We start from the raw sequence: 26,837 nt of genomic DNA, 5'->3' as shown, positions 1-26,837 counted from the left end.
TAAGTGCCTGACAGACCTGTCGTTCCACATTAGTCATCGCAGTTTCTGCTTCCTCACGCCTGCTTGGATTGCTGCCTGGTTTGATTAATTGAGACTCATAACCATTATTAAATTGACTTGAAAAGTGAGTGCTTTCTACCCCCTTCAGAATTCTAGACTCAAATATATTAAGGGAGCTCTAGTTTATCAGTGTTTCCACAAATTATTCTTTCATACGTATAAGCATATGTGTATACATACGTACATATACAAATATACACATAAATTCACTTTTTCAAGTATCATATCTAGAAAAAAATTGAAAATACTTTGTAATCTTTCCACCTGGAGATTAACTGCCAATTAACTCTACATAATCAGAAGGTAAATATCCGTCATTTGATTGATCCTAAAAACTCTTACACTCTAATTGCTGCTCTAGGTAGACATTAATCTTTTCTCCATCAATGTCTTCGCTGTATAATCCACCTCATAACTGCTTTGCTGGCATCTAAATTCTATTTGTTGTTCTTTTCAGGCAAAAGAGTGTCTGCAAACTCAGATGCCTTATTATTTACTTTCTTCTAGGAGAATCTGGAGTAAATCTATCAATTCCTTCAGAATTCTCTATATGTCCAGAGTCCTGTGATACATAAACTCTACCCCAAATACTCTGCTCCAAAGGAAAGTGTATTCACTGCAATTCTTGCCTCAATCTAAGAAGAGCTATTTTAGAAAAAGCATCAACAGGGTGAATGATGAAATTTTCTCATCCCCACCAGGTGACTTAGAGTATAAACTTCTAGAACAGATGCTTATATGACAAAAACCTATTCTAAAGTCAAAATTTTCCTCTTAGGCCTATAATTTTCTGGCTTGTGCCTATCACATTCTCTATGTTCAAAAGTATTTTAAAATGTTTAAATAATTTAGAATTTCAATGGTGGGCAACATTGTAACTCATGTGCATACTATGAGTATTCATAAATATGCTAAGACTACACCACCAGAATACAATCATCAAGATGACCCCAGAGTAGCGGGCAGCTGCTGGAGGGACAACTTGAAAAAATATGTTGGATATGTCACCATTGCAGCCTGGAAGGACAGATGTGAATTACAAACTCAGTCATCCATAACAGTTGACACAGTGGTGTTGTTAAGCTCACTGCTCACAGAGGCTGACGTCAGCTGTATACTCCTGTCTATGATGGGGACCCTTCCACCAACAGTGTCGTCCGTGTTCCTCTTTGGCCTCAGCAGAATAATGAAGCACTTGGGAGCAAATATACAACCCAACAAACCATAGCTGGATGCCAAGATTGCAAATATTTCCACAGCCACTTTGAATTTGCCTTTGGTGCTCAAATAAGCAGGGACAAAAGATATCCAGACAATAAAAAACACAAGCATCCCAAAGGTGATGCATTTTCCTTCATAGTAATTATCTGGCAGCTGGCGAGCCACAAAGGTCGTCAGAAAGCAAAGCAAGGCCAGGAAGACATCAAGCCCAAACATCGAGCACAAAAATTCTACAGAGCCCTCATTGCACTCCAGAATGATCTTTATATTTTGAGATTCCATGTTCTTGTATACCCTTGGGGGTTCCAACACCAAGTAAGCTGTGCAGATGCCAACCTCAGCTAAGACAGAGATCAGCACAATGATTTTTCGAAAAAGGGGGCGTATGGATATGAGCCGAGTTTTGGACTTGGAAATTCTATAGGCTAAAAATAATGAAATGGTCTTCCCAAGAATGCAAGCTAGGCAAAGAGAAAAGCCCAGTGCTAGAGTGACCTGCCGGGCCATGCAGGACCAGTTGTATGGCTTTCCAACAAAAAGTATAGATGACAACACTATGATGATAAGAGAAGCCTGAATGAGAAAGCTCAGGTCCCGGCCATTGGCCTTCACCAGTGGAGTGTGCCTGTACATCACATACACAACCATGACCGCCAAGGCCACAAGTGCCCCGAAGACAGAGAGAATGACCAGCGTGAATCCCAGGGCCTCATCGTAAGCAAGGAACTCCACCTCTTTGAGAACACACTCACTCTTCTGTGCATTGGACCAATAGTCTTCACCACACCGTTCACATTCCCTTTGGCCTATTAAACAAAAAACAGGGAAGTGACTGTAAGTAAATCAGTTGTTCCTCTCCATTATGAACAGCCCAGAGCAGTCAAGGAAGGACCTACAGAGCAAGGACTCATTGAAAATCCTTTCATACAGAATACATAAAAGGTCTCCAAAGAGAGAGAGTAATAAATAGCCTGAAAGCACAGGTATTGCTCCAGTGGGAGATTCAGGTTCCCCTGCAGAAATTTAGTTTTTCTTGTCAATTTCATTGATTCTATCAGCACCTTTTCCAGCAACATATCTTTCTGCTCTTTTTTTTTAAGACTTATTTATTTGTATTGGAAAGGCAGATATTCAGAGACAAGGAGAGACAGAGGAAGATCTTCCATCCATTGATTCACTCCCCAAATGACTGCAACGGCTGGAGCACAGCAGATCCATAGCAAGGAGCCAGAAGCTTCATCAGGGTCTCCCATGCAGGTGCAGGGTCCCAAAGCTTTGGGCTGTCCTCCACTGCGCTCCCAGGCCACAAGCAGGAAGCTGAATGAGAAGCAGGGCTGCCGGGATTAGAACCAATGCCCATAATGGATCTTGTGATGTTCAAGGTGAGGACTTTAGCAGATAGGCTACTGTGCCTGGCTCCCAAATACCTTTTTGAAAAGGGAAACATGTGCCACCACAAACACACAAAAAAACAAATCCATAAGTGAGAGGAAAAAATACAATAAAATGAAAGTTATTGCCATGAAGCAGTCAAGAGGATCAAGACTGGGGACCGGGCTTGTTTAAATGGCAGTGTTTTCCCTTGGCCTACCCTGTGCAATGCTGGTCATGAAGAGCAATAGTTCAGCCACAACCGTGGACAATGTGTAAGCACGGTTTGCAGATCTCATCTGTCCTATTTACAGCCTCAACCCAGCCTGTCCCACTGTCCTAGGGTGTAGGACACCAATGGAATCTTCAACTGAGTGGTTAGTATGCCAATATGGCAACTTTGAAATACATATTAGGCTGGTGAACTACTTGTGAAATTTCAAATCTGGCACTTTCCAGGTTAAGACAGTTGGCCTAGCAATGAAATTCCAGATCTTATAATTTGAAATTAGAAAAAATTCAGGAAAATCTTGACTTTTAAGTCCCCTTTTTTTTCTATTATGAAGATGCTTGATGTTTAATTTCAGAAACAAATAATTTCACAGTATATTCATAATTGTCCTAAACTGTGGCAGCTTTAAAGTTGAAATTCAATATTCTGCTGTTCCATATATACAAAACAAAATCTAATGGTTTGATTAGATTTTTTGTCAGAAGTTTTTGAGATCTATTTATAAAGAAGGTTGCTCTTTGTCAGCACATGCTTAACCAGATGGCATTTTTATATCCAGGGAAGATGAACCGTCTCTACCTGCCGTCCGTGACACATGCCCTTCAGCACAAGGAATGCAGTCAAAGCAGCAGATGGGTTCTCCTTGACGAATCCCCTTCCGGGTCCCAGGAGGACAGAGTTCAGTACACACGGAATGGGGAACCTAGCAGAGACAAATTCAATGAGTACAAGAAACCACTGTGTGTCTGCTACTCCCAGGACTGAAGAAGTTCCCCTACAGATCTCCATGGAAACTTGGTGGGTAGCTGAGAGCATAGGATATCTGGGTAAAAATAAAATTCAAAGAAATGACAACACAAAGAGGACTTTTTCCAAAGGACAATGTTGTGGTTGGTTCCAAAAAAGTAAAACTAGCTCTTGTGTTGTTTTTAAATATTCATTCATTCATTCATTTGGAATGCAGTCAAAGAGAAAGAGATCTTTTATGTGCTGGTCCACTCCCCAGATGGCTGCAACTGCTAGGGCTAGACCAGGCTGAAGCCAGCTAACAGAAATACAGGTCTTGGACCTGGGTGACAAGAACACAAATGCTTGGTTATTTCCCAGGTGAGTTAGTACGTTGTCAAGTCAGAAGGAGAGCAGTCAAGACTCGAACCAACAGTCAAATATGGGATGTTGGTGTTGCAGGTAGAAGCTTAACCTACTGTCCCACAACACAAGCCCCAAAACTATCTCTTTCAAACTTTGGAGATCCAGCCCAGGCTCCATAGCATGGACCACTGACACGTCTATTCCTGCTTATGGATAACCTGTGACTCTAAGAATCATCTTGATAACCTTAAACACATTTTTTTTCTTAGGAAAATGGAATGGAAAGGAAAGGGGAGGAGAGGGAAGGATAGAGGAGAGGAGGGGATGGTGGAGGAGGAGAAGGCAGGGAAGGAGAGGGGAGGAGAAGAGAGAACATCCTTGATCAACTCCTCTCTGAAAGGCAAGCTTTTCGGTTCCACACACGCCTTTGATTTACTTTGTTAATGCTACTTCTTCTATCTGCCTCATCATGGTGGGCATTTTCTTGGACTTGGTCCGTGATGCCCTGCTTTCCTCTCCTGAGGTAAAGGCAGGCTTTCATTCTGTAAGCCTGCACCTTGCATCTCTAAAAAAATAATTGCCAAATCTTAATCTTCAATGCTAACCTTTCCTACTGGACCTTTATCAAATTCCATACTCACAATTCCTAACTTTTTTTTGTCTCCTAGCATATTCTTGCTTTGAGATTCCTTCAACATCTCAAATTCAACTATCTCCTGAACACTATTCCTCCTTCCATGGCTTCATTTCTATCACCAACCTGATCTGTTGTAGCCTGCCTGGAGGTACTCTCTCCTTCACCCAGGATCTTCTTCTAACCTACCATCAGACTTGTGATTTAAACCACACCTTACACAGTCTTCTAAGGGATCAAGACACAGTCAGGTCCAAGCCAGCAGCAAATACATTGCCATGGACCTAGAAGACATCCAGAATCAAAATTATTCTCACCAGCTCTATCCCTTCTCTCCTGATCCCAGCAACCTTGATTATTCTGAATGAGTTTTATGGTCCTGTAAGGGTTTCTCTGATTCTACTCTTGCCCTCTGCCCCCACATCCTCAGTCTACTCATATGTCAAACCCAATGATATTCCAAACCTCAGGTCGTATCATGACAGCCTTCTGTCAAGTGTGCTTCATGCCTTACTTCTACACTCAGAGTAAAGGGCAAGGTCACTCAGTAGACAGCAGTGCCCTGCGTGACCTTCTCTCACCTCCTTTCCTACATTCCATCTTGCCCTTTTTCCAACTACATTGATCTCTTTATTCCCCCCCCCCCCCAAAATGCCAAGCACATTTGCACATCAGGGTTGAGAACTGCTGTTCCTTCTGCCTACAGTTATCCTCTACATGATTCTTACATATGCTTCCTTAGAAATTTTTGTTCCCATGCACTGTAGCGAGGGCTTCTCTGACCACACTTTGTGAAATTACACCACTACACCCCCCCAGCACTCCCTCTCTCAGTGCCCAGTTTTTGTTTTTCCACCTAACAATTATATCACTTTCAGTACACTATGCAATTTGTGTATTTGTCTTGCTTGCTTCCTAATACATCCCTCTGAAATCTTAGCTCTGCTATGCAAGAATTTGTTATTGGCACACTGATGCACATCCCCAGTTTGCATGCATACATAATGCTGTGTTAGTAAATAGTTCCTCTGCAATTCAGTCATCAGATTGTAAGCACTTCCTTTTGTCAAGACATTAACAGAGTTGAATTCATAGTCAGTGTTTTGTAAGTTTGTAACAAACTGCCTTTGGAGAAAATTTATTATACAAATATAGCCACAATTTTAATACATAAGATAAGACAGACTGCTATGGGGTGGAAGTTGGGGTCAGTAGTTAAGTCAATGCTTAGCAATACCAAGTCTCAATTTGGAGTGTTTAGTTTGAGTTCTTACTATTCCACTTCAGATTCAGCTTGCTAATGCACACCATGGCAGGCAACAAGTGATGACTCCATTGCTCAAATCCCTGCCACCACATGAGAGACCCAGACTGAATGCCAAGCTACTGGCTTTGGCTTGGTGCAGACCTAGCTAGTGTGGACATTTGCAGAGCAAACTATCAGATATAAGATTTCTCTGTCTGTTTTGCTCTCTCTTTCTCTGTCTTTCAAATAAAATAAATAACTTTTGTCAAATACTTTGTTTCTACTATGCTGACATACGGAATACTCCTGGTTAAACTATCTCTTGCTAGATTTGTCCTCTAAGTTCCACACCTCAGAAGTCTTCAGTGGCCTTCTTGATATACGAACATAATAGTACAGCTCAGCCCGGCATGGCAGCCCAGTGGCTGAAGTACTCTCCATGCATGCCCAGAATCCCATATGGGCACCGTTTCATATCCCAGATGCTGTACTTCCCTTCCAGCTGCCTGCTTATGGCCTGGGAAAGTAGTCGAAGAGAGCCTTGGGACCCTACACCCACGTGGGAGACCCAGAGGAAGCTCCCGGCTTTGAATCAGCTCCGGCCGTTGCGGCCACTTGGAGAGTTAGCCAGTGGATGGAAGATCTTTCTCCCTGTAAATCTGACTTTCAAATAAAAATAAATAAATTTTTTTTTTATTTTTTTAAAGATTTATTTTTATTATTTTTTTATTGGAAAGGTGGATATAGAGAGGAGAGACAGAGAGGAAGATCTTCAGTCCGATGATTCACTCCCCAAGTGATGCCGATCCGAAATCAGGAGCCTCTTCCGGGTCTCCCACATGCGTGCAGGGTCCCAAAGCTTTGGGCCGTCCTCGACTGCTTTCCCAGGCCACAGGCAGGGAGCTGGAAGGGAAGCGGGGCTGCCGAGATAGAACCGGCGCCCATATGGGATCCCGGGCATGCAAGGCGAGGACCTTAACCAGTTGCGCCACCGCGCTGGGCCCATAAATCTTTTTTTTAAAAGTATATAATAGTACAGGAATAGTCTTTAGATCCAATAGTTAGGGTAAAACTTCATATCATGCCTTCTTAAAATCAAGTTTGGTATTTGAAACATTCTACTGAATTTTCTATTAAGAAACACACATGGCTCTTGTGCATTATTTTTATATGTGTTCCTTTAAAAGGCACATTGATTCTAAAAACAAATGAATAATTACACGAAATTTTAAAAAGAAAAATTATCACTGATGATGATGACATTAACTAAAAATTTTCAGTTAATCTAAAATGAGCCATTTTAAATCTACGGTATTAGATAAAACCTCATCTTGAATCATGCAATGTTTACTGGAGGTGTCAGCTGCACAGCAGAAGAGCTGTTCCACAGCTAGCCTGAATAGAAGCAGCATAATTAGAAGCTGTTGGCATTGCTCTATGAGCGTGGTTACAGCCATTGTGGGGATTTTCCTTAAAGAAAACCTAATAATGATTCATAACTGAATGTTATACTCCTGTAAGAAACAACACTAGAATGTGGCTATAAATGTTATTTTAAAGGAATTCAACCTTTGCTTTAATTTTCAGAGCAATAAATTGCAATTGTGTAATCCATTTTCAAGTGTAACACAATAACCTTTTTAAATTCGGGGTCATAGGACATTTCCGGTTAAGAGCTTAGGGGTGGTAATAAATACACTAAAATTTTATTATTCATCTTAATTTACATTCTTTCTACATCAAAAGCTTCTTAGAGATATGAAATAGAAATGATGAAAAGCAAACCATTATAGGACACCAAAGCAGACATGGGTTATTTGTAAAACGAGAGCGAGCCTTTGCCATGAATATTTCATTTCCCTTGAGGTGATCCTGTTGTTATCTGCACCTGAGGGAAACCCTGGCATAAGTAAATTTTAAAAATGTTTTGCAATTAAAATTTTTTTCTTTGAGTTATTATAAAGAGACATTATTGGAGTATTAACATACTACCACATTTTTTACTATTTTCTGTCATTTTTTGTAGAACAAATATTCTAGGAACCTCACAAATGCAAGCAACAATATATCCCTTTTTATGGAAAGCAGTGTGCTGAGAGCTCTTAGGCGGCACCTCAAGCCCCACTTATCTCATTAGATGGGCCGCAAAAGGGAGAAACCAGTGTGCAGGTGTGCATGTGTGGAAGCATGGCTGAGTGCGTGCAGTTCTGTACACATTTGCTGCTACCCACGGAAAGCCAAGAGCAAGTGTCTTACAGGAAGATCTCACAGGGAGGCCAGGTTGCTATATAGCAGACTAAATCCCAACCTGCAGCCCACACCAGAGTGTTGATTTGAGTCCCAGCTACTCTACTTTCAATCCAGTTCCCAGCAAATGTACTTGGAAATGCCAGAAAAGGTGGCCAAGACCTGCGGCTTTGCTACCCACGAGGGAAATGAGAATGGGGATTCCTGGTTCCTGACTTTAGCCTGGTCAAGACCAGGTTGTTGTGGCCATTTGGGGAATGAATCAACAGGTAGAAGACTCTCCATCTCTCTGTGTGTGTATGCGTCACTCTTTCAAATAAAGAAACAAATCCTTTTAAACAGCTCCCATAGGTCTGACTCAGCACAGCAGCACCCCACCTCCTTTCAGGGAAATCTTCTGGGCACTGCCCACTCACAGCAGGCACTTCTTTGTGTGGGGAAACCCATCTTCATGTGTGTCTATGTTCATTTTCTCACAGTTTAAGTAAATTTTGTCACTTCATATGTCACAAGAACTGCAGCCAAAAAAAAAAAAGGCTAATATTACCTCACCCACAACAAAATACCTTTCTGAGATGTAGTTTTAAAAAGTGAGAGAGAAAAATTAAGGATCTTACAGAAACAAGCATGAATCATAAAATCAAAACCACATTAAGCCCTTCCTTACCTCACCTTTGTAGAAACTGCATTTCTGTACTGAAGAGGTGTTTCTGAAATGAGAAATTGCTAAGACACCCCAAGCCCACCTTCTTGTCCATAAGTAATAAGCAAAATTGGGGCCAACTCAGTGGCTCATCGGCTAGTCCTCCACCTGTAGAGCCTACAGCCCATATGGGCTGTTGCTGGTGTTCCAACTGCTCTACTTCCTGATCCAGATCCATGTGTGTGGCCAAGATGGCTCAAGACCTCAGGACCCTGTATCTCATGGGAGACCTGTAAGAGCTCCTGGCTCCTGGCTTCAGACTACCCCAGCTGGCTGTTGTTGCTTTTGGAGAGTGAACCAGCAGATGGAAGAACTCACTTTACATCTGCTTCTCTCTGTAAATCTGCTTTTCAACTAAAAATAGATAAAGCTTTTTAAAAATTGAGCAAAATTCAAATGTGCTTCTGTATAATCTTCAGTATAAAGAAAACAAAATGAAAATCAAAATATTACAGCCAAAAAACACACATACACCATTGTACAGATGGGTATCACTGTAATGTGACATTTCAAAATAATTAAATATATATATATATGAAGCACTTAGACATGAAAAATATAATTTTTAATCAGAAATGGCCTGGGCTAGGTCTCTGTCCCTGATGAGCCATGTGTGAGCTGCGTCTGGCTAGGAACCAGCCGTGGCTGGGCTGTAACATCCAACAGCAAGAACCAGAAATGGTAAAGGCTGGTCAGGAAAGGCCACTGTTCCTGCCAGGACAGGAGGTTGACTAAGTATGCCTGGCCCATGGACCCACCAGTGTGCAAGAGATCTGGCATTGGGAGAGATTCTGATAGAGGAGCTTAGCAACTCCTCTATTGGGACACAGTCCCTGCAGGTGAGCACAAGAACCAACACAGGGAGTAGCTGAGACCAGGCCAGATAATGATACCCATTGGCACACATTTGGCTCAGGTCTGAGGGTGAGCCAGACTAGGCCACTTCATATCACCTGCTGGCAAATCTGAGAGCAAGAATGGTATGTGGGTCATGTCAGGTCAAGCCACAACCCAGCTAGTCCACATTAGGGCTGGGCCTAGGGGCTGCCTTGGCTGGGCTAGGCTTTCATTCCCACCAGCATGATCTAGAACTGGGGGTGGCACAGAGCCAGGTGAGGCTACAGCACCCACTGGCAAATGGTGAGCAAATAGTTGCTGCAGTGCGCAACCAACACACCTGAGACCCAGTGGAGAGTAAGTGAACCTGGTAGGAGGGCTGAAGGGAGATTCACTGCTGGATTACTGTTTGCACTGGTGAGCGTGCGAGCTGGAATCGGGAGCAGACCATGCTAGGCAAAGCTACAACAGCTGTTGGCCTGCATGTGAGCTGGATCGGGGAAAGCCAGACTGGGTTGACTATTTCTACTCGTGCATGAATAAGCCAGAGTGGGTGTGGGTGGGTTGGGCTTTGCTGCAGCATCAGCTGGAAGATGCTAACATGAGGGGCAAACTCTGTCAAGTTAAACTGCAGAACTACCTGGAGAGTGCAAGATCTGGCAGCGGGCCCACCAGGGAAACAGTGGGTACCTCCCTGTTAGGCTGCCACTCTGACTGGTTAGCATGAGAATCAGGACTAGGGGCAGGCATGGCTAGAGAGATGGTGACACTTGCCAGCATGGATAGTGGGGTTGGGCTTCAATGCCCATTGACATCTATGAGAGCTGAATGGGATGTGGGACAGAGTGGACCAGCTGTACACACTGGCAAGCACAGGAACCAGGGCAAGGGGTTGGCCTGGTGGGGGTTATTGAAGGTCACTCTGATTAGGCTGCAGCTCCCACTGGTTTGTGTGAAGGCTGAGTGTGTGGTGGGAAGGATTGGACTGGGCTCCAACACCCATCAGTTTGCATATAAGGCAGGGCTGGAGACAGAACTGATCCAGCAATTACAACCACTAATGTGCACTTAAACTGATTGGGGTTACAGACTGTGCCAGACCCTGTACTGATAAGCACACACAAGAACCAGGATCATCTCAAACGAGGTTACTTTGGGGATTCCCCCAACTGAATCGCTGGACTCAGAATTCCAGCGATGGAGGGAATTACAGGTTCCATGGTCTGACCGTGGAGTGCACATGTCAGAGCTGAGCCTCTTCAATGGCTTAGGCGGAGTAGTAGACAGAATATCCAGATACACATGGAGGATAAGATGGGATATGAGGACCTGCAGAGGACACCTGGTACCATAACAGAGGACAGAACAAATTGGTAACTACCCCAGACAAGCATTGGCAGTGAATATCTGGGCAAATGGAGACTCTAAGGTGGAATTCAGGGGAGATTTTGTCATGCTTGGACTTGTGAGATCAGCAGCAATTCAGAACTGTTGAACTATCAAACCCACTAGAGCAGGACCTTCAGAGCATGCCCCACATCGGGGACCCTGAGATGGTTGGGAGGCTGGATGAGGCTTCTCCCCTATCTGCCCGCTTCCCCTAGAAACAGGAAGGAAAAAAACAGAATGTGGAAACAATGTTCTTATCCACTTTCCTCTAGCTCTTGACCTTTCACACCCTAATCAACTATGTAAAAATCATATAACAAATGAAATAATTAAATAAATAGCTATAAGCAAATAAAAGCTCCAAAATTGAGAGTTCTAAAATTATGTATAAAAAATATATGTGCTGCTTAAGAAATATTTTAAACTTTGGAAAATATGCACTATGAAGAAATATGCAAAAATTTTGAAAATTTTTATACCAAAATAAAATTAAAGTTTCATTTTTTTGTGAAGTCACCCTTAGGACAATTGACTTGGAATAGCAAATTCTAGGTGTTTATACTCAATAAGTTCTAAAATAATATGGGAAAGTCGTTGTCTACAAACACACAAAATATAAAAGTTATCAGGGTAACTAACCTTTGATGATTCAGTATTCCAAAATATTGCTGAATTATTGCTGATGATGAATTCATACTTAGTCTTTGTAAAGACATGTTGTCCAACCTTCACAAAGGCAACGTCTCCATTATCATCTAGTTGCCAATTTAGAATATCATAGTATCCCATCACATCGCCATTTGCGTCAAAATCTATTTTCCTTCCATCATGGGTTGTGAATACGAGTGTCTTCAAATAAAACATGAGCTAGAAAGCAAAGCAGTGGCAGACAGAAGCAACATGTGAAATTTCAATTCTCTTTAGAGCACAGTTGTAGGAAGAAAATAATTCTAAAGTAATATGTAATTCAGGAGATGGGATTTTTTATCTTCCTCTATATTTTGATATATGTCTTGTCTAACAAGCACCAGCCTTATGGCAATTACAAAACTTCAAAGGTGACTGGCCAAATTGAAACACATTGTAAACATAAAATACACACAGGATTACAAAACTTAGTCCAGAAATGTGAACTAATTAATTAATAATTAATAATTAATGTGATTATATTATTACCATTGTGATCATACATGAAAATGTTATCTTGTATATGAAAATTAATTTCATCATTCATTTTTATTTTTTAATTTACCCATTGGATAATTTTTATGTTTGCACATGGCTTCTATATTGTTAGCAGGTAATACTACGTATGCACATGGCTTGTAGATTCCTAGTAGGTAATACTGGTTTCTACTAAAGCCTAGTGAGGGTTGAGCCTGCAAGGAGTCATCTTGATCCCACTTGCTCTGCAGGAGCAGCAAGTGGCTTTGGGGGCCCTACTTGGGGTCCTCTTGCTTCCACCCAGCTGGCAGCCACAGAGGTGGCTCCAGATTGGGCCTGCCAGGAATCACTTTGAACTCACTTCCTCTTGGGCCTACCAGTGGCCACATGTCCTAGGGACTTGAATGTACAAGATTACATGAGGTATAGGTTATAGCAAAAGTGAGGCTGAGTGGGGACCTCAGGGTTCATGTCCAGGAGAGGAATGAATACTGAGGGACATCAATGGACAAGGCCACTGTACTTTCAGGTAAGCAAGAGTGCTGATTCTGAGGGGTTGGGGTAGGGGGGGAGGAGGACGAGAAGACCTTTAACAGTCAGTCTGAAGCACCAGCACACGTGGGAGACCTGAGCTATGACAACAGTTAGCATTGACCATCACTGAACACTACTCACTGGCACACACTGAAGTTAAGGCGGGAACCTACCAGACGGAGCAAGGTCACGGTTACCATCAGTGAGAGTCAGATCACGGGAAGAGCTTAGTTAAGATGGACCATGATAATAACTAGCACATGAGACAATCAGGTCTTGTGGCAGAATCTACTGGGGATATGTGGGCTCATACCTGTGGAACTGAACTCTCCATTGGCATGCCCAAGAACTGTGGATGGGAACAGGCCTGGCTGGGGAGCTGAGGGGCTGCCCCTTCTGGGTTGGGATTACCACTGGTGAGCACAAGAGCCGGACTGAGGGCAGCAGGCTGGGCTGGACATGGCTATAGCCTCCCTCGGTGCGGGTGTGCTCTGGGTCTGGGGAGTGACAAACTAGGCAATATTCCAGCACACACTGGTACTAGTAAGCACCATGGTGGGTGTAAAACAAGCTGGGCTATGTTTTTTATCCTATTAAGCCGTGTGAAGCTATGTCTAGGTACAGACCAGGTGTGGATGGAGTGTAACACTCAACAGTAAGAACCAGAATGGGTGTGGGCCGGTTGAACAAGGCCACTGTTACTGCCAGGACAAGAGGTGGACAAAGCCAATCTGGGCCAAGGATCCACTGGAGTGCGCAAGATCTACCACTTGGAGGAGACCCAACAGAGGAGCTCGGGAAACTTCTTCATAGGGACACAGTCACTGCAAGTGAGCGCAAGAATCAAGGCAAGGAGCAGCCCAGACCATGTCAGCTTGCAGTATCTGCCAGTACACATGTGGGTCAGGTCTGGGAGTGGGCCAGGATGGGCCAGTTCATAACATCCACTGGCAGATCTGAGAACCAGGACAGGGTGCAGGAGGGAGCAGGTCAGGCCACAATGCCAGCCAGTGATGTAGATGCTGAGATAAGGCATGCCATGCTGGCCTTGGGTCAGTGGGAGCCAGGTTTATGAACCCCAGGGATGGTGGATCTCACAGGGCTCTGGTCATCTGGCTTGGGTCCTGGGCATCCCTGTGAGGTGGGTTACAAGTTTGTGAACCCTAGGAGTGGGGGATTCAGTGGGGCTTAGGTCGCCTGACCCGGGTCCTGGGTCCCACATGCTAGGTGTGTGCCGGGTTTATGAGCCCCGATGGTGGGGGATCCAGTGGGGCACTGGTCTTTGGACCTGCCTGGGAGTGAAAAAGGTGGAATGGTGGACATAGACTCTGATGCTCATGGCGAATATGGCAGCCCATTTGCTACTATTGCAGAGGAAGAACAGAGCAAATCAGATAACTGCCTCACGTGGCTTGAGCCACGGACATGGCCGGGGGCGGAGCTTGGAGCTGCAGGTTTGGTCCCTCAGCGCCATGAGGAGGATAGGGGCTCTGGCCAGGCCACCTCTAACTCGGTAAGCACCAGGCGGCTCCCACGCCCACTTGGGGAGCCATTCCGGGCGACCACTGCGCCAGTTGGCGCCAGGCTTTGCCTGCTGGCCCCCTGGCCAGGGAGCCCTGGGAATTTGGTTCTCTGAATGCTGCTCAGACAGCTCCATGCTGAATCTGCAGTGTTTTTGGGGACACGAAACAAGCCTAAAGATTTCCACTGACAATAAATCTTCCTCAGATGAACCTGCAACTAATACGGTCTCATCCCATGTATTTTGAATGATTGTAATAGCCAATACACTCCCAATTCCTTGTGATACACAATAACTGGGTGGGAGCACAGAGAAATCTCTCATGTCCTTTGAAAAAGTGAGGAAGCCGTGTAGTGTAACCTACAGGAACTGGACAGGTATCTTATAGACGATAGATTCAGAACAGCATTAGACAATAGTTAAAACTACAATGACATACAGGGGGAATCAGGAGTGACCCTAATAAGCTATCATCAGGGGGTCATATGCACAGAATAGGGGAGAACCCCAGAGTGGAGCAGCAGGACAGGAGGAGGCTTGTATCCCACTCATAAGGACTCCCAGACTCCCACCAAGGTCTATCAGAACGGGCACCAAGGACGAAATCACAACTGCCAAAGAGAATACGGGGAACTGGAATGCCTTCGGAGGCCGAGAACCCAGAGGACAGACATCCCCCCTCTTTGGACAAACTACACGAGATGAAAGAAGCCCGAGTCCTTCCACACAGGATCCAATGTCATCAGAACAACAGCCAGGTACCACGATCGGCCATCAGAATCAGAAGAACAATAAATTTCCTTCAGGACAAGGGAGAGGAGCCTTCTCCAGTCCTTACTTAATTCCAGCTCTGGGCCTCCACCCTCTATAATGACCAAGAAGGTTGCTCCAGAACCCCCTTACCCCCAACACACACACACACACACACACACACACACACACACACACACACACACACACACACACACTCACATACACACACAAATTGGAATAGATAAGCAGAGAACAATAAAGAAAGATAGGTCATCAAGGACTCACACATACCCTGCTAGGTAGAACACAAAGAACAAGTACTCCTCACCAAGGTATGAGAGATTTCTCTGCAACATGCCCCCAAACCTGTTCTGCACCTCAATTGTTAAAATGTCATTGAAATAGTCGCAGGAGGTTGTTAAGAACTTACATATAATTTTAACATATTGTTTGCTCAATACTATGTCAATTAACTCCATAACGATATATATTGTTGCTGCTGGGGCTTTTAATTGATCGGGATCTTGCTCTCTTGGCCCTACCTTCAGACCAGGGAAGGTCTCCCCAAGAAGCGGATGAACTTATCTGGATAATAAGATGCTGGATTCTATACTTGGTATATGCTTGCGGTGAAGGTGTCTCAACTGATCTTGAACTGAGGACTCAAAACAGGATGGAGGAGTCCACCATGGGGGGAGGGGTGGGGGGAATCCCAGTACCTATGGAACTGTATCTCATAATACAATGTAACCAATAATTTAAAAAATAAATTATATAATAATAATAAAAAAAAACAGATAACTGCCCCCAGCAAACAATCTGGGTAAATGGAAACTTGAGGTTCACTATCTTAGCCAATAGACATTGGGAGGGTTGCCTCACCCTTGGATTGGCAAAACTGACAGCATTTCAGAACTTTCCAAACCACTTGGTCAGAACCGTCAGAACATGTAAAACAACAGGACCCTGGGATGATAATGAGGGGTGATTCCCCATCCCTGGGTACTGGAACGTTAGGGAGGCCGGATGTGGCTTCCCCCTTTATTTCTCCTCTTCCTCCAGGGACGAGAAAAAATAAAGAATTTGGATACAATGATTTCACCCACTTTTTCCTAACCCTCGATCCTTCTCACCCTGATTAACCCTGTAATCATCATCAAAATTAAAAATGATAATAATAAAACAAAGCATAATGAGGTCGGGCCCGGCGCGGTGGCGCAAGTGGTTAAGTCCTCGCCTTGCAACCCCGGGATCCCATATGGGCGCCGGTTCTAATCCCGGCAGCCCCGCTTCCCTTCCAGCTCCCTGCTTGTGGCCTGGGAAAGCAGTGGAGGACTACCCAAGGCTTTGGGAACCTGCATGCATGTGGGAGACCCGGAAGAGGCTCCTGGCTTCGGATCGGCATAGTATCGGCCCGTTGCGCTCACTTGGGGAGTGAATCATCGGACGGAAGATCTTCCTCTCTCTCTCTCTCCTCTCTCTGTATATCCGCCTTTCCAATGAAAAAATAATAAAAATAAATCTTTAAAAAAAAATAAAAAAAAAAGCATAATGAGGTCAAATATTTGCTAATATCTGCATGAAAAGAAAAGATAGAATATTTTGAAGGAGAGAAGCAGCCTTGCATGTGTGACTCACAGAAAAACAGGCTCACCCTTTCATAGAGGACATAGCAGATGAGCTTGCTGTGAGTCAAGAGGAACAAGGTTTCTTACCACCAGACTAAGATAAAAAGTCAACAGATAGAAAATGCCGGGAACTGTGTCATAATGTTTTGACAGCTCAAGGCTAACAGCTGAACCTTCACTTCAGTATCTCCGTGCTTGTTCGCGTGCCCTATTAAAAGCTTATGACAAAAGGCACTCAGCCTTGTGGGACTGACCCCAGCTGACACCATTTTGGCACAAGTAAATGTTACTTTCTTTGTTACAAGTCACTGTGTGCTCACTGGGGGGGTTAGTTTCCATAACAATTTTTACTTTCCTTCTAGGGGTTTTTTCACCGATAGGCTCCAGTGCATCATTCACAAGAGACAGCAAGATCAGTAGTTCTATTCCCTTACCTTACAAAACTAAGTCCAACAGAACCTAGACAAAAAGGTACTGTAACAGGTGCTTGGTAACAGGGAATGAATAAGAGATGTTAATTACCTTAGGAAAACTGGAAAGAGTTACCACAGAAAGTAACCAAATGGGCTGGATTGAAAGTGATTAGTGGGAATTTGTCTGACAAAATACTTGAGGCAAAGGGAATGTAAATCAAGGAATTAGCAGTACTGGGGAATTCATCGCCACTGCATCCTGAAGTTCCATTCATGCTCGAGGGATAAGGATGAACAGAAGAGGCCATGACCAAGGGTGTCAACAATGAATGAAACTGGCTCTATATCTTCAGAATGACTTACAGACAAGAACCTAGATTCTTTGATGAAATAACACCTCCCTTACCCTTGCCTCAATTTTTGCTGAGTGATTCCCATAAAGTGAGTCACTCTGTGCAGGGATCTGCCCCTGGTCGGGGTCAGTACCCTACTGCAAGCTTCCATTTCCTAACCACAGGTCCGCAGTGGTTGCTAACCCTCCACGAAGCAGAAAGATCCACAACTTAATGAGAAGAGCCTGATGAAGGTATCTGATACTTGGGAATCCCACTTCGGCTTGGCTAAATGCCGTCACCATGAGTAAGATATACACAAAGTAAGCACGGATTTCCTGATCTAGAAAAAGAGTGTATTACAGCTCCATTTCAGTCAAAGGGATGAAGATAATGTACCTAAACATTTGACTGAGAACATCAAAGTCACAATCATTACAACCACCTTTCCCAAGTAGGACCACTGCAGGTCTCTGCCCCTTATCTCTCCCTCTTCCTCTTTTATTTGTTCTTGGCTATCTGAATGGGATATACAACAGGATGCAGAAGAGATGATTTTTTTGCCAACATCACTGAGGAAAAACATTTTTTTCTCATCTTCAGAAAAGCAAAGCAAGGAAATTTTCAAAGGTTTCTACCGAGCGACCACCCTGGCACAATTGTCCTTAATTCTACCTGTATGTAATGTTTAGATTCATTCACCTGGGTGTTGTGTGGTTCATTTGGTCACTTTGATTATGTGGTGTGGTTTATTTCATCACTTTGATTAGCAACAATGACAGATAATCATATTGCATACATCCAGACAGGAGGCATAAATAAGACAACACATCCTCCCGGGTAATTCTTCAAAACAAGATATAACCTCAGTCTATTACGTGACAAACAAGAAAGATGTTCAAAACATAACTGACTAGTACTTATCAGAAGTACCAAGTTCATGAAAAAACCGGGGACAAAAATCTACATATTGGAGACAAAGGAGACACAAAAACAAACTCAATGTGCAGTCTATGAGGAAATAAAAAGCAACAGGGCACTCCTGCTTCCTCCTTTATAGGTAAAGCGGGACATGGAAGGACAGAAGCATGCTAGATCTTCCAACGGACTGGGCCTTCCAGTTCCCCTGATGTTTGATGGAACCTAAATTCTGGCCAATGGAACATAAGAATGGTTAGTAACTTCCTAAAATGATCCTCAAATGACAGTTTACATGTACACGTGAAAATGTGTCCTTCCTGCTGGCTAGAGTGTGGACGCGACATCGATGGTCCTAAGGGCCATCCCACACTATGAGGTGAAGCCCCTACATTGCGGGGGGGCGGGGGGGGGTGGTAAATGGCAAGGAGAAACCAGGGTCTCCAGGTCAATCTTTCAGTCCTGGAATGCTTTTCTTGAAACATCATCTATGTGAAGAAAAAAATTAACTTAATAAAAAATAGATTTTTTTGTTTGGGAGTTTTGTTTGCTTTTTTGTTCTTAGTGGAATTGGGGAGGGGGTAGTTGTATCATTCACAACAAATTTTATAACAACTCTTTTAACAAAAGAGAAACTAAAATACCCATTTAAGCCACACACGTGACAAAATTGTGTGTATTAAGTACAAAGGCAAATAGATAGTTACAATAGCATGAATTCTTAGCACTCTCAACCTCTATTATAGGGTAAAACAAGCAACAACTTACCTGCCAAGGCTGAAAATCAGAAATATTTGCACAGTAATGCCCTGGAATAAATGGCCCCTGTCCCTCTTCACACAAGCTTAGAAAATGCAAAGCATAAGCCATAGCATACACAGCTTGTCTGACATTGTTTGTAATTCTCAGCTGAGACACATCCAGGTAGGTATTCTTAAGCTCCTCTAACTTCTCCTCTCCAGTGCACAGTTTATCTGACATGGCATGCAATCTGTCATCTTGACCAGTCATATTCACTCTGTGGTCCACATTGTAAGGGACACTGCTATTGGGCCAAGTACAGTTAAAGGCAGTTTGCCAGAATTCAATGGTCAGGACGTCATCTGGATCCCTGCTGGGATGCACATCATAGAGAAATTCCTTTAATCCTGGTATATCACTTCTTGGTATTGCGAATCCAATACTCCCACCAAAATATGGGAAATATTCAGGCTTTGCAATGAAAGCTGAGGTGATCCATGCTTCGCTTGCTATCCATGTTCTGTCAGTTATGTTATGGTAAACCATTTCCAGCACAAAAGGATGGAGGTCAATATCGGATGTATAAAGAACAATGACTTTGGCAGTGGAACCCCTTACGGCATCAACGACTTTTTGCATTTTCTCGTGGGAATAGACTTTGGGAAGGATTTCAGAGAATGCAATGCACAGGTTGGCAGTCCCCATATTTTCCTTAAAAATCTTCACTCCATATTTGCCATAATCATCATCAGCTGCTATAGTGCCTATCCAGACCCAGCCAAAGTGTTGGATAAGTTTCACCATGGCCACCGACTGGAAATTATCACTGGGAGCCGTGCGAACGTAAGATGGAAACTGGTATTTGTCACTAAGGATTGAGCTGGTAGAGGCATAGCCTACCTACAATTGAAAACATTCGTGTAATTATTAGAATGCATAGCAAATCTTACATTACACAATTCCAGAATATCCCTGTTGGAGAGTGAGGAAACTTAGCAGTTCTCCATTTACTCTCACATTCCTCCATAGATGTAATATTCCTCTCCTTATCTGCTTTATCCATCATCACTCTCTCTCTCCTCTTTTCTTATTTCTCTCTCCTGGGATTTCCAAATACACAGATTCTGAGTTTGATAAAGACCACTTCAGTCTCAAATATAAATCATGTTCAGCAAAGTTATCAGATGCCTCTGTTTTATTGACATTTCCATGGGTAAATGTAAAGGAACATTTTTTTAAATTAGGTTGATGGTCTTTGTGTGCATTTCCCATCAGTGAGAACTTATGTGTCAGATGACTATGAATGCCTAGCTCTCTTATCTGTGCTGGCATGCAGTTTAAACTCAACCTGACACTACAGTTAAAACACATGTCTCACTCTTACTTATCCCATCCCATATTCATCTCCTGTTATTAGCATATCACTTCCTGGAAAAGTTTCCATGGTCTGATTCCACATCTCTGTGACTGGCAACTCCCTCAACAGTATGCCAGAATGCTCCTACTTTCTTTTTTTTCTCCACCATTTATCCTATTCTTACCATACTGGCTAAAGTTGCCATTCTTTTTCAGAAGCAGAAAAGAAGCAACATCTCTGAAGCCATGGGCAGGACAGAATCATGGGCAGTTTCAGCCATAGAGACTCAAGATTCCCAATTACAGCTTTGTAATTTATCAGTGTTAAGATCTCTGAGAAGTTACTCAACTCCGCCTACCCTTCATCTCTCCATGGGGGAAACATACATATGAAGACTTCTCCTTAACAAATGATAATAAATGGGAAAGTGTCTATCACACAGATGCTATCTCTTACAAATCAATTACCATGAATGGAACAATAAAACGGTCTAGAGGTTTCTAGTGCGTGCCCAGACCTCAGGCAGTATTTTGGTGAGAGACATGTCCAGCACCAGCAGGCTGAGCTGCGTGAAGCACCCCCTGAAGCTGGCCACTGTGTCTCCCAACCCTTCCTACGTTTGCATATGTAGCATTATAAAACATATTGTATAAGCACTACTTTTTATAATTATTTCAAATTCTCCCATGACATAAAGAAGCTTGATCATATACATAAACCTGAACATCATTCACAACCTTAAGTCCTGTCAACACTTTGGTGGCCCATCCTTAGAAAGAACTGCAAAGCTCCATGTATGTTATCTTATTAGCCTATTCTTTTTAATATCATCTCTCTTATGTTGAAATGTGTCACTGTCTCCAAATTTAAATAACCTGGAAAGTTAGCAACCCTAGACCTCAGCCATCCTGTGAAGTTCTCAGCCTCATTCCATGTGTTGGTGAACAAACAACATGGGTCATGAAGAATAAATGTTAACAGTGACAGCAAAAAGTACAAACCCTCTAGCATCTCCCAGTCAACCACCAGGCTCCTGTGATGTGCATATCGTCAAAAGTCAACATACAAGTCACTGGATCACAGCCTCAAGCCAAAAACTGAAGCAGGACCCTGCCACACACTGACTGAGACCTGGCCGCACCTAATCAGAGGTGATGGCATCATTCATTCCTGCAGCTTAACCCAGCCTCACCTGAGTTCCTTGCTATTTGCTACTGCTTACACAAACACTCCGTGTGTTTCCTTGTAAGTTGGCACCCAGCACAATATTCGGCAGTACCTGAGAATATTTACCTGAGCAAAATAAAACAAACCTAGAATTCTCGAAGCAGCGATTGATAAGGACGATCCTCCTGACCCAATAATTCCTGCCAGATTGGCTCCTGTGCTGTTTCTGAAGTTGGGTTTGTTTTCTTCTTGCCCTGTTAGTAATACCAGTGCTGATTCCATTGTTTTGGAGACAGTGAAACATGTATCAAAGATCTGATACCCCAGAGTGGTATTGGGCAAAATGTCCTTCCTTTCATTAATCTCCTTGAGGGTGTGTATCATCGTTTTCATCCAGCGGAATCCCCGGAAGTTAAACCTGAAAAGGAAATAGCTTTTGTAAGGCACTAGCCACGTGGTGGGTCTTTTTCTTGGGGCTGATAGTAACAGCTTGCCTGTGCCTATTCATTTTTTTAACATCATTGCAAATTTTAAAAACTTAAGTGTGAGTCACATTCATTATTGATTCATATGGGATAGGAAGAAACTTGCCCTCAGTATTTTTCATATACTATAAATTTTTTCAAACTGCCGATTGTCTGTTTTTACAAAAGTATCCTGATGCTCACGGTTCTCTCCTCCAAACTGGTCACTCAACAATCCCTCAACGTTATTTTTCTCCAACTACTAGAAGTCCCAGGGGCCATATGGCTCTCCTTTCCCTCTTCTTAGTTTCTTCTGAACATTAATTATAACAATATAAAGATACTTTGGATAAGAGTCCAAAAAAGCAATACATGAACTTCATGTATATTGACTCTAAACATCATTTTCTGCCATGATTTGGTCGGTAATTTTAGGACTTTGACTCTAGAACTTTTTTCTCCAAGAAAAATTTGTCAGTTTGGACAATAGCTTTTACACACAGAAAGAGAAAACAAAGCATTTGTCAGATATGGAGGGCCTGAAAAGGACCCCCATCTCCGTCTTTCCACAAGGTCTTAGACCAGCCATTGAACTTCTCAGTATCTTTGTTTCCTCAGGACTTTCCATCTTCCACCTGCTATTCTCAATATTAAATTGGATGATTTCTGTCCCTAGGAGTTAGATTTAGCACTGAAGAAAGATGCGTCTTCTTCGCAAGAGCTTCATCCCAGAAAAAGTGTGTCAGATCTTGATTTTGAGGATTGCTTAAAATTTGTTTTTCTTAATGTTCAGAGGCCCCTGCCTCCCAACCACAAAGATAGATAGATAGATAGAGAGATAGATAGATAGATAGATAGATAGAGGGATAGATAGATAAGCAAAGGCTGCTGCTTATTTTCACACAAATTTTTGAAGACATCAGAGTTGGCCGATGGACAACTGAGATAAGCCCTGGAGAACAGACCCTTTCTATCACAGGAGCCAGTAGATGCTCTGGCCTCACTGCCAACCTCATCTGTCCCCTGAGAGCCTCTGCAGGTTGAGTGCTGCAGCCTCACCCAGACCTCCCCAACCCCAATCAGTGGAACACTTTAGGAGTCTTTGATTTCTCATTGCATTTATTTGGATATGTTTGTTTGTTTGTTTGTTTTTATTTGAAATGCAATTACAGAGGGCTTTTCCTTCTGCTGGCTCACTCCCTAAGTGTTAGGGCACAGCAGTCGGGTTGGGCGTGCACTGAAGCCTGAAGACTGGAAGACCATCTGGGTCTCTCATGTGCATGGAGGAACCCAAGCACTTGGGCCATCTGTGGATGTTTTTCCAGCCATATTAATAGGGAGCTGTATTGAAGTGTAATATCCACAACCTCAACTCATCTCCACGTAGGATGCTGTGCAGATCTGATAGTGCACCAATCCTGTGTCAGAACTAAACTGGATTACAGGACGCCCAGCTGGCATACTTTGCTGAACTGATTACCTGCTTACTAGAGGTTAGAAGTCCCTGTACTTTGGGGATTTCAGAAATCTTCTGTGATGATTGTACTATGAGAACAGAAGGAAAACATCTGGCCTTTCCAACATAACACTCCTGGAAAAAGATTAGGATCCACATTCCAGTGACACAAAGGAGGTCCAGGCAGTAGCTTAATCAGGAGTGCCACAGCACCAGCCCTTTCTCATTTTGTTTTTACTTAAAAATTTTTTCCATGTGGTTTATCAAAACATAAGAATAAATAAAGCAACTCCTTCCAAACTTCTGGAGAAGATAAACGCTGACATTGTTTCAATCCAATGCTTTCTTATCTTTCTCTTCTCAAACCTCAACACTCATCCCTCCATTCTTCATTCCAAATGCCAATACTGTCTTCTAATGCTCCTGACCTTCCACTCTGTAGTTCGCTCCCACAGGTGCTCTCCCAACATTCTCTGGAAATTTTCCTCTGCTCTCATTGTCCACCTTTCGCACATTTCTTTTACTGCATAGCAAGTAGGATCATGTGAAACATAATTCATTCTTTTGTGTGTTGATGGGTAACCATCTTCTTCCCATCCCTTCATTCGCAAATGAACCATAGAATTTGTAAGACTGAAAAGCAACTTAACTATGCACCTTGGTTGCTGACTCTTCCTGTTCCCCTTGAAATTGACTTCCCCTGCTTTCAGAGAGGAGATGAAAAGACACAGCTAAGAAAGGTGATGGTTGGCCTGTTTCCTCAACCCCTGAAACCACTCTGTTCCATATGTGCACCTCATCCCTCAATCATCTTTAGAAAAGCACTCTCCTTTCTTTTGTGTGCATAAATGTCAACACATACGCAAGCCACAGCACTCAAATCCTCACGGTGCTGATGAGGCAAAAATCTCTGATTATGTTTAAAATAAACTGTAGTCACTTATCAACTCTGTTTCAAGCAACTATGCCCTGTTATTCTTAATCAAGAGTAGATTTATATTAAAATGTGTGTGTAAATTTATATATGCATATATATGCCACCTCTGAGCTTGCTAGGAAAATAGCCCTCAAAAGATCCAATCAAGAGAGAACAAATGAAATTATTTACTTTATGAAATGTTAGTTCCCTATATCATGTCAAACGCTTTTATTTTATGTCATTGAGGCTTGAAAGTACCTGTCATAAATGATGGACTGACTCCACAAAAGGGCTTCACATGTCTCATCATTTGCTTCTCCGTAATTATGGAAAACAATTAGAAGATGCAAATCAGAGACAAAGAAGGAGTGATGAAATGCTTTCTCCAACAGTGTCAAGATTAATCCAGCCCTCTAGTGTTGTCTCAAATGTGAATCATGAAATATGATCAAAAGAAATGGGTATTATTGATTAATAAAAAAAATGTTATCAGAAGTTTGTGACCATGCTATTGTCACATTTACCCACAACACATGCACACACATATGGCTGCACTGGTATAAAGGACTAAGAAAGAGTATTAAAAAGTGGAAAAAGGTGTGCTATTACAGAAGAATGGTGAAGAATTGCTTCTCTTTTAATTTGCTCTGTGTGTGTGTGTGTGTGTGTGTGTGTGTGTGTGTGTGTGTTGAAACCCACACTTTCTCTCTTCTGGCAATGGATTACTAGCAAATATTTCCTGACGTAGCAACGTAAAGTTGAGAGGAAGAGGGGCAGAAGATTTCCCGCAGCTGAGGGAATCTTGCCGCGAACTTTAGAGCTCAAATCACCGTTCCCACATGTTGTATTTTCACTTGAAGTGAGTTCAGCTTATATCCGCTAATAATAAGGCTACAGTAGTGCTTTCTTAATGCACCTAATCCTGCTTCAGTGCGTCTCAAACCTTGCTGTGGCCAACAATCACCAGGCAATCTTGTCACATGCAGATTCTAACTCAGGTCTGAAGGCAGCCCAGGAGTCCACATTTCCAGCAAGTTCTGAGGTGATCTCTGTCTCAAGAGCAATGTTCCATAGTAACGAAGTCTGCCAGCTTTGTCTCAGATACAGATACAGAAGCAAAGAAACCACTGGACAACAAACTTTTCTCATTTGTAAGCAATCCTAGAATGTTGACCCTGGAGAAACTGAGGCCCTCAAAACAGGAAATGCCTATCTTGAGCCAGATAACGTCAGTCAGATATTGTATATCAGGCTCTGTCCCTCAGACCCATTCCCCCTCACCCAGCCATGCTGAGGATACAGAAAGAAGCCTGCAAGACAGACTTACCCTTCACATTTTGCTGATACTGGCTCCAAAATAGACTCATTTGGTGGGATGGTCCTGGAGTGAATCGGGAATAGTCCTCCAATAATGATGGAATGGTTTTTGGCATCTACATACCCATTCAAATCAAATTTGCCCAGCAACCTACAAGTTGGTTCTTCTTCTTCTTCTTTGACTTCGGCGCCCAGTCCAGCCCACAAAAATCCAAGAAATGCAAGAAACAAACATTTCTTCCTGCTGAGCATTTTAGCAAACTGAGTTCTGGGAAAACAACCAGTGTTATTTCAATGAGGCACCTTGATGGAGCCTCAGCCTGAAAAGCGTGTGCCTCATCCCAGTGGACTCAACTTGTCACTGCTTGTTATATAATTGTCGTCACTCTATCAATCACACAGATTCACACATATTTGGAATTTATAGATCTGGAACTGAGTAACTTAGGAAGGGAGCCTTATAAAAATGTCTTGTGTGCTTAGCAATAATGTATGACGCCACAGTGGATTCTGAGTTTAGCAGAATCATTTCATGTCAGATAAGTTGTTCCTTTCTTGTTTATCACGTCTGACTCATTCATCCTCACTTAAGCCACACTTGTAGGAGTGACCCAGCGTCAGAAAGGAGGAAGGGTATTCTATTTCATCTCAAAGTACAGAAACGCTTACATCAGACCAACCTCTTTCCTTATAGTATCAAACAGTTGAGTGGAATATCAAGGTATTTGCGATAGAAGATACCACTTTGAGTCTGTCTTCTGCTACTTTTTTAGTGGGTTGTAAGAAAGTTACTTAATTTCTGTATCTTGGTCTCAACACTGTCACAAGGAAGATATAATAAGCTCCTTAGAAAAATGTTGTGGGGCTGCTGCTGTGGAATACCTGATAAAGCCACCACCCACGATGGCAGCATCCTATATGGGCACCAGTTCATATCGCATCTGCTCCACATCTGACCCATCACCCTGAGAATGGCCTAGGAAAGCAGTGGCCCAAATGTTTTGGAGCTCTAACCCTCTGCCTTTCTCCTTCTCCACTCTCAGAATCTCGTCTGGGAGTATAAATTTGAGTTTTCAGAGCACATCCTAGGTTATTACAAAAATTTTATGGAAAAGTAGAA

At 42.9% G+C, this 26,837-nt stretch overlaps 1 protein-coding gene across 1 annotated transcript; it reads right to left on the bottom strand.

Annotated features, from left to right (window-relative positions):
• Positions 1–966: 966 nt before the first annotated feature.
• Positions 967–26,837, bottom strand: LOC121152751 (vomeronasal type-2 receptor 1-like). The gene is made up of 6 exons (XM_040974933.1): positions 25,728–26,837; positions 21,688–21,979; positions 19,065–19,937; positions 11,672–11,899; positions 3,464–3,587; positions 967–2,087 (listed from the first exon to the last, which is right to left on the bottom strand). The coding sequence occupies exons 1-6, from the start codon at positions 25,967–25,969 to the stop codon at positions 1,105–1,107; spliced, it is 2,742 nt and encodes a 913-aa protein (XP_040830867.1). The 5' UTR covers positions 25,970–26,837; the 3' UTR covers positions 967–1,104.

Source organism: Ochotona curzoniae, unplaced genomic scaffold (assembly GCF_017591425.1).
Source record: "Ochotona curzoniae isolate NIBS_2020 unplaced genomic scaffold, NIBS_Ocur_1.0 contig_2599, whole genome shotgun sequence".
NCBI classification, from domain to species: Eukaryota; Metazoa; Chordata; class Mammalia; order Lagomorpha; family Ochotonidae; genus Ochotona; species Ochotona curzoniae.
The sequence above is the reverse complement of the archived record's forward strand: the minus strand, read 5'-3'. Positions and strand labels throughout refer to the sequence as shown.

Bases quoted from the DNA above. Each gene is read 5' to 3' on its own strand.
- LOC121152751 (XM_040974933.1), bottom strand. From the start codon at position 25,969: ATGCTCAGCAGGAAGAAATGTTTGTTTCTTGCATTTCTTGGATTTTTG. The intron at 21,980-25,727 runs GTAAGTCTGTCT...TTTCCTTTTCAG, and splicing joins GTATCAGCAAAATGTGAAGG to GTTTAACTTCCGGGGATTCC. The intron at 3,588-11,671 runs GTTAGTTACCCT...TGTCTCTGCTAG, and splicing joins GGAATACTGAATCATCAAAG to GTTCCCCATTCCGTGTGTAC.